The sequence below is a fragment of the Entelurus aequoreus genome, linkage group LG02 (genome assembly GCF_033978785.1).
Source record: "Entelurus aequoreus isolate RoL-2023_Sb linkage group LG02, RoL_Eaeq_v1.1, whole genome shotgun sequence".
NCBI classification, from domain to species: Eukaryota; Metazoa; Chordata; class Actinopteri; order Syngnathiformes; family Syngnathidae; genus Entelurus; species Entelurus aequoreus.
In genome coordinates, this window is record NC_084732.1 from 72,108,186 (window position 1) to 72,116,750 (window position 8,565).

Sequence of the window (8,565 nt, forward strand, 5' to 3'; positions counted from 1 at the left end):
GCAGTTCCCCTTTAAGTTGATGGTCAACCGTTTTTGATGGTCAATCTGAGTCTCAAAGAGGTGTTTTCTATGAAAAATCAGTCAGTTTATGTCAACATTTGTGTTCATAGATAGAGTGGTAAAATCAATGAAAAAAAATGGCGGATAAAAGAATTAGCAGGAATTAAAAGCAAAAAAGCAACGAATCAACTCAGACATAAAATGAACTGCCGCTTACGTTCAACACTTTTCACAAATTCAAGCAGAAAACGGAGAAAATCGATGTTCAGCCAACCAATAATCTTTTATTGTAATTTTTTCTTTGTCTCTGGCCAAAGTCACAAATAAATGTGCAAGTAAAGGCTCTTTTCGGGAATGTCGACATTAGTCAGCAAATTTCTGGGATGTTGACTAAAATAGTTTCTTCCAGTTAACAATAATTTGTGTATCATTCATTCATTAAGTTTTCTATATACAACCAAACTAAAACAACGTAATAACAAGTTGTTTTTTAAAAATATTTGTTTCCAGACCCCAAAATAAAAATCACCAAGTTACCCGGAAGTAGTTTTAGGTGGACTTGGACTTGCAGGTAAACAAATGTAGAAGAAGACAGGAAGACTGAGGGGTCCAAAATAAAGTTGATGTTATGGGATGTTTTTGTTTTAACCAAGCCAGATAGTATCATAACATTGTTTAGTTTTGGTTTTATATAAAAAAAAATACTGAAAAATGATACACGGATTAACGATAATGCCTTCAGTCTGCAATAAACAAAGCTGCAGCCAGTGTCCAAGCGTCCAAAGGATGGACATGTATCCATGAAAATATGGAGAAGCTGCTGATCCTGTGTTTTACGTGTTTCAGTTCATTCTGTCAATTCCTGACTTTACAAGTTGTACGATCAAGCTTCACCTTTGGCACAGACACACAAAGATGCCTGTGTGCAACATAACCAACAATGACAGTTTGTTCCTATTGCGACACAATATTGTTAGATTATTTCATAAAACTACTGTAGTTGTTTGTAGTACTGTCATGATACGTTGCACGGATCATGTTGTATTTTAGTTTGAATCCCTTAGTTCTGTTTTGAGCACCCCTGGGTTTGTGTTTTAGTTGCCATGGGTGCAGAGTAGTTTCACCTGCCTCTGATCAGTGTTCGGGACGCTCACCTGCTGCCGGGCACTAATCAGAGAGCTACTTATTCCTGCTTTTCGCCACACTCAGTTTGGCTGTCTTATTTGCTCCATGCAACAGTTACGTTGTTATCTCTTGATTCCGGAGCTAAGCTTTGCCTTGTGTTTTCTATGCTAAGCTTTCCCTTTAGCTTTTCCATAGCTGCCAGTGCTATCGGCACGCTAGTTCTATTTTTGTTTGTATCCTGACTGATTTATGAAGAATAAATCACTGTCTTACCTGCACCTTGCCTCCGGAGTTTCCATCTGCATCTTGGGAGAACGATCCACGCAGTAAAATGCGACCCAGTCGTGACAAGTACATTCCATTGTATTGTTTTTTATACAATATTTTTTATCTAAAAAGTTTTCTTTTTAAAAAGTATGTATGTTATGGGTTACAATTGTGCTGTTTTGGGAGTGTCAAGCATCCTTGGTCCTAAATTGAGCTCGTAATGTGAGGTTCTACTGTATAAGTTAAACATATGCTTTCATGGTGCCGATTACAAATTTATACAAGGCAATATAGATTTGAAAATCCCAGTGACTGTTATTGCTGCTTTAAAGTACCAGTAGAGTGGAAATAAAAGTTGCCTCTATATTGTAGCTATTATCATATGTATCTGATTTATGTAATCAGAAGACTTCCAAAGCTTGCAAATAAATAGATATGATCAAAATAATGCTAAACTCACCAATATTCCCGAGCCATTTTGAGAGCTAATGAGGAAGCCAGTCATATGTTCCGTGACGTGGGGGTAGCAGCCACAGATCCCTTCCCCATCAACAACAATACTAATCAAGCAGACTTTGTGAGAGCCACAAATGATTACTTTATGATTACTTTATAAATTATGATTCAGAACTTTATATTTTTGAGCTCGAACACATGGAGGATGAGCAATAGGTTTTAGAAGCGGAGTGCTAAACGGATGTAGCTTCATTGTAACACTAGAGCATCAACAACATTGCTCGTTGCTAAACATACAAACTAACTAAAATAAAACATTTACTGTACAATTTCCACTCTCGCTGGGATGCCGACCACATAATTCCGTTCAGATGACGATTCAATCGCAATCCTAACGAAGTTTCAAAAAAAGTTTTCTTCAACTACTTCTGTGCCGTTAGGGGTGCATGTCTGAAGCAAGGGCTGTTTAACACCTTTCTTACGTCACGACTCTGGAGACCGATGAGCGTTGTCAGCAGGTTTATTGACATTCAAAAGGGTGAAACTAAAAAGACAAACAATACAGTCAATATATGCATATGTTATGCAAATGTATTCATATATATGCTGTAATGCTACCTTACAAGGCATGAGAAGGTAAACAAAGTGAATTTGTACTACGACGCCATCTTAGATGACATCGCAAATTATTGCTAATGAGTATGGCAAAGATCATACATCAAAAATCATAAGTTTAGCTCGAAATATTTTGGACAAAAACCAAGTTTCAAAGTTCAACTTATGATACATACCGGCAATGCAACCTTAAACAAAAGATATATGCAGTTTTTCTTCGAAAATAACCACCATAAAGTACGTGCTGGAACCGTAGATTTCTTCTGCTTGGCTTATGTAACTTCCGGTCAATAAAGTTTGATTCAAAATACACACTTCTCAAAGATGTATTAACTGCCATGACCACATGATGGCAACAAATACACATGTAATATTATTAATTACATAACAAGCTTATTTAAGCACAACACATTTAAACAACAAGAGTTTACAACTTTTAGTTGTAACAGAACACTCCCCGCTTGGCGTGGATAAATGCCACAAAAATTACTGGAAAAAACAGATACCGGTACCTCTCATGAAATAATCAAAGGTACAATCTCTGAGATGGGTCTGGTCAACACCTTTGTATCATCTGACCTGACTACCCTTAGCTCTACTGAACGCACTTTGCCATCTTTACTTGGGAACACCTGAGTTACACGTGCAAGAGGCCATTCATTTCGGGGAATTTGGCTGTCTTTGAGTACAACGACCGAACCTACGCTCACGTTAAGCTGGCTAGAATGCCACTTACGACGTGGTTGGAGAGTGGGAAGGAACTCCTTCTTCCACCTGTCCCAGAAGGTGTTTGACAGGTGCTGGACTTGGCGTCACTGGTGTTTGTAGAGGTCTGACGCTGTAAAGTTGCCAACTGGAGCCTTAAGAGGGGTTACCTTTTGGGTTATACGAGTGGCCGGGGTCAAAGTGAAAGGGTCACTTGGGTCCGATGAAACAGGGACAAGGGGTCTTGCGTTTATAATAGCCGCCACTTCTGCCATAAAGGTGACAAGAACTTTGTGATTGAGTTTAGTGGTCTTGAGCTGGAAAAACATTGTGTCCAATATTTTCCGGGCAAGTCCAATCATTCTTTCCCATGACCCGCCAAAGTGGGAAGCGTGTGGAGGGTTAAAAGTCCATGTACATCCGTTTTCTTTAAGGTAGGTTTGTACAGATGTGTTGTCTAATTTTGAGGGGATCTTCAGTTCTTTACATGCGCTGACAAAATTGGTACTTCTATCAGAACAAACACTTTTTACAGGTCCTCTTACTGCCAGAAACCGTCTGAATGCATTAACAAAGCTAGAGGTATCGAGAGACTCTATCACCTCAATGTGAACTGCTCTAATACTCAAGCACGTGAATAAGACAGCCCACCTTTTATTTTGGATGATACTTCTTCTTGTGCGCTGTGAAGACAAACCATGGTCCAAAAACATCTAAGCCCACATTAGTGAATGGGGGGTCCGTTGTAAGACGGTCTGGAGGGAGGTTCGAACATTTTTTGTGTACTCATAGGGGCACAAAGTCTTTTGCAGGTTACACAATGATAGATGATTGTGCTCACCTTTGTCTTGCCACCTACAATCCACCATCCTGCAGAGCGAACAGCTCCTTCTGTGAAAAGGCGACCTTGGTGTTGGGTCTGCTCGTGGTAGTGCTTAATGAGAAGAGCTGCAATATGGTGTTGGCCAGGAACTATGAGTGGGTTCTTTTCACCTGGGCTTAAGTTTGAATCACAGATGTGACCTCCTACTCTAAGAAGTCAATTTTCATCCAGGTATGGGTCTAGGTTTTTGAGAGGACTGGTTCGGGGCAGCACGGTGGAAGAGGGGTTAGTGCGTCTGCCTCACAATACGAAGGTCCTGAGTAGTCGTGAGTTCAATCCCGGGCTCGGGATCTTTCTGTGTGGAGTTTGTATGTCCTCCCCGTGACTGCGTGGGTTCCCTCCGGGTACTCCGGCTTCCTCCCACCTCCAAAGACATGCACCTGGGGATAGGTTGATTGGCAACACTAAATTGGCCCTAGTGTGTGAATGTGAGTGTGAATGTTGTCTGTCTATCTGTGTTGACCCTGCGATGAGGTGGCGACTTGTCCAGGGTGTACCCCGCCTTCCGCCCGATTGTAGCTGAGATAGGCTCCAGCGCCCCCCGCGGCCCCGAAGGGAATAAGCGGTAGAAAATGGATGGATGGATGGATGGTTCGGGGTAGTTTATCGTGTTTTTGCACACACTTCAATTCCTTGGCATACACACCCTGTTGTACTGCTTGAATTATTATGTTTTGGGCTTGGTTTGACTCGTCTACAGTGATTCCTGTCTCACAGTAGTGCCAACCACGGCAGTGATTGATTTTTCTTGGCAGTGATTTGAAGTTATGTATGACGTGCAGTAGTCTCGAAACAGCACGCTTGAGAGACTTCCATGTCGAAAACTTGTTGAATCTGTCAGAGCCAGGTTGTTTGGTTGAGATTGTGGTTTTGAGTGTAAACACCTGTGGTCTGACATCAGAGTCCGTGCAAGGTTCAACAAGTTCAAGAGTCATTTGAGGGACTTTGATCTTGGAGCATGAAGTCAGGGCCAGTGAGCCAGTTACTCAGGGGTAGCTGGTAAGCAGGAACAGAACGAGTGGCGTGATCTGCTGGGTTCTGGCTGCTCGGTACGTAATGCCATTGGCTTGGTTGAGAAGATTTGCGGATTCTCGTAACACGGTTAGCCACGTAGACATAAAATCTTCTTGTCTTGTTGTGGATATAACCTAGAACTACTTTACTGTCTGTATAGAATGCAGTGTAGTCTATTTCAAAGCCTAATTTGTCAGTGAGAAGATCTGCAAGCTCGACAGCTAACACAGCAGCAATAAGCTCTAATCTTGGTATGGTCTGATCTGGGCGTGGTGCTAACTTTGCTTTACCTAAAACAAAGCCTACTTCACAGTTCCTAGCTGCATCTGTTTCTCTTAAATAGGCCACTGCAGCTATAGCCTTAGTAGATGCGTCAAAAAATACCAACAACTCTTTTTTTGTAGTTGTTGAGGGAGAAATTTCTGTGTACGCTCTGGGAATGGTCAAGTTGGACAGTTCTTTAAGTGAGTCTTTCCACAGGGTCCAGGACTCTTTCATTTCTGAGGGCAATGGTGCATCCCAGTCTCCATTCTCCACCGTAAGTTCATGCAGAATGGACTTTCCCTGTATAGTTACTGGTGCTACAAATCCTAATGGATCATAAAGGCTGTTTATTGTTGATAAAACACCTCGTCTAGTAAAGGGCTTTGTCTCGTCTGACACTCTAAAGGTGAAGCAGTCTTTCTTTAGGTCCCAAAGGAGACCCAGGCTACATTGCATGGGGACTGAATCAGCTTCAAAGTCCAAGTCCTCTAGGTCTTTGGCATGATCTTGTGAAGGGAATGCTTCGAGTACCTCTTTTCTGTTAGCTGCTATTTTATGCAGTCTTAGATTTGAGTTTGCAAGTGTGTCACGGGTTCTTTTTAATAATCAGAATCACACAGCCATTTCAACAGTTGGGAGGGATTTGAGTCCGTCGTCTACGTAGAAGTCGTGTGTGACAAACTGCTTGACATCTGGATCACAATCTGGCTGGTTCCGTATAACAGACTGATGTAAGCCATATATGGCCACTGCTGGTGATGGGCTATTCCCAAAGACGTGGACTCTCATCCTATACTCTACAATGTCTTCGGAAATGTCATTGTCACGAAACCACAAAAAATGCAAGTAATTTCTGTCTTGCTCTCGAACATTGAAACAGTAAAACATCTGTTCAATGTCGGCTGTGAAGGCAACAGCTTCCTTTCTGAAGCGTATTAGGACACCTAGGGAAACTTCGGTTTTTTTCAACCTGGGCCCTGTTTTCATAATTTTTTCTGTATATGTGAGTGCTGGATAAAACATTTTTTGAGGTCGCGCCAGTATTGAGCAGGGCAGGCAGCCTCCAGCCCAGCTAACGCTCGTACACAGGGCAACTGGCTCTCGTCAAAATTCGGCCTATAAACATGCATTTTTTTCACACTGACAGGCTCAGATAGTTACAATGAGTGTCCGACAACATACTAGAAAGGAGAAATTAACGTATGTCTCTACCTTTAGCTGGAGATCGCTGTTTGTTGTGAGCTGTGTCCAAATCTCACCACGCTACAAATCTCGTTCCGAAATCTCGCGATAACTCGCGACAAAACACCGGTGGAAAAACAGTTACCTGACTGAGGTGAAGAGAGATGACTGAAGTGATTTTCTGTTGGATTACCGAAGACTGTTATTTTAGTTTTATAGAAAAGTTTGTTTGTTTGTCTGTCATGGCTGAATTTTTGCCTGATGTGGACGACGTGGATGAAATTGCATTTGATTTTGATGGCCGGCCGTATCTATTTGAGCCGGAGTACACAGATGAAGAGCTTCAAGAAATTGAAGAACGGACGAGGAGAGACGGAGTTGGGCAACAGGCAGAGGGCACGGAACCAGCTGCTGCAAGGCTGCGAAACACTGGAAACTGGTGGTGTTCCTGTGGGTGCTGTGTACCTTTGCCTACAGAGGAGGAATGCCTCTGTTGCAGGGAATGGGACCTTTTGCAGCCAGCTGTGTTTGGGGATTACCCAGTGGACGGTACACAACGCTGTGTAACGTCATCAGAGGATTTCCCCTCCTTGATCAACAGGGCAGTGCTAGAGACCTTCTTCCATGTTCCCAAAATCAACTGGAAGAGGCGGCCAAGACCACAGGGAGAAAACGGCCAGCTGTCTATTGAGTGAGTATACGTGACATATTTAGCTTTGTGTAATTTATTTACTGAGAAAGGTCTCTGGTATGAGTAATTACTGTTACAGTATGTATTTAGTCATTACAACTGTTACAGTATGTATTTAGTCTTCATAACTGTATGTATTTAGTCTTCATAACTGTATGTATTTAGTCTTCATAACTGTATGTATTTAGTCTTCATAACTGTTACAGTATGTATTTAGTCTTCATAACTGTATGTATTTAGTCTTCATAACTGTTACAGTATGTATTTAGTCTTCATAACTGTATGTATTTAGTCTTCATAACTGTTACAGTATGTATTTAGTCTTCATAACTGTATGTATTTAGTCTTCATAACTGTATGTATTTAGTCTTCAGAACTGTATGTATTTAGTCTTCAGAACTGTATGTATTTAGTCTTCAGAACTGTATGTATTTAGTCTTCATAACTGTTACAGTATGTATTTAGTCATCATACTTTTCACAAATAAACTTGATTCTTTCCTCTTCTCCAGCCAATGCAGACTAGTGGCTTACCGTGTGGTGCTGGAGTGGGCGCTCAGAGGAGAGCGTCTAGGTCGTGGCAATAGGAGAGTGTTGCCTAGATGTATAGTTATGGCTATAAGAAGCAAGTACCCCTCTCCCACCGGCACTTACACTGGCTTCAACGAGGCAGAGGACATCTTCAATATACTGTAAATATTTCTGTACACGTACATATCACTGTAAGATTCAATCTTTTACAATAAAGTAATAACAATAGCACAGCTGTGTTTCTATCTCTTTATTTTAAACCACAAACCAACACCCCCACAACCACACCCCCACACACACCAATAATGTTCTATACATTATTTTTTGTCAGCTTTAGTATGGTTTGAACCGTGAACTGTGCCGTGCAAGTAAGTCTGCCTTTTCAGGCCTCGGAACAGGAGCTATGTTGTGCAGTAATCTTCGGCGTGGTTTGCGGCAGGGCAAAGGCTCTGTATAAACAACAGTGTGGTCATCCCTTCTCTTCAGGACTCTCTCCATGAGGTTGGTACGGAAGGTTTGCTTGGTCCGTTCATAGATGGGCTTTGCAACCCACTGTGCGCTTTGTTTAGAGAAGGAAAACCTGTACCGGCATTCTCCTAAGGCAAAAAGAAAAAAACATAAATTGTAGTGTACCATGTCATTGTTGCATATTCATTTTTCAGGTAGTTTTAGGTGAATGTTTTTTACACATGCTATTTGCTAGTAAAGGTGCTAATACAGTGCTTATATTTGCTACTATCATTCGTGTATACTGATATCACATCAACACAACATATTAGCTAATAACGTAACATTACCTGCACTCTGCATGCAGCTGGTGTCTCCCATCTTGG

The 8,565-nt window shown here is 41.6% G+C and overlaps 1 protein-coding gene across 1 annotated transcript; it reads left to right on the plus strand.

Annotated features, from left to right (window-relative positions):
* The first annotated feature begins 6,280 nt into the window (after positions 1-6,280).
* On the plus strand, positions 6,281-8,011 carry LOC133664465 (uncharacterized). The gene is made up of 2 exons (XM_062069111.1): positions 6,281-7,202; positions 7,714-8,011. Exons 1-2 carry the CDS (start codon positions 6,676-6,678, stop codon positions 7,895-7,897), a joined length of 711 nt encoding a protein of 236 aa, XP_061925095.1. The 5' UTR covers positions 6,281-6,675; the 3' UTR covers positions 7,898-8,011.
* The last annotated feature ends 554 nt before the right edge of the window (positions 8,012-8,565 follow it).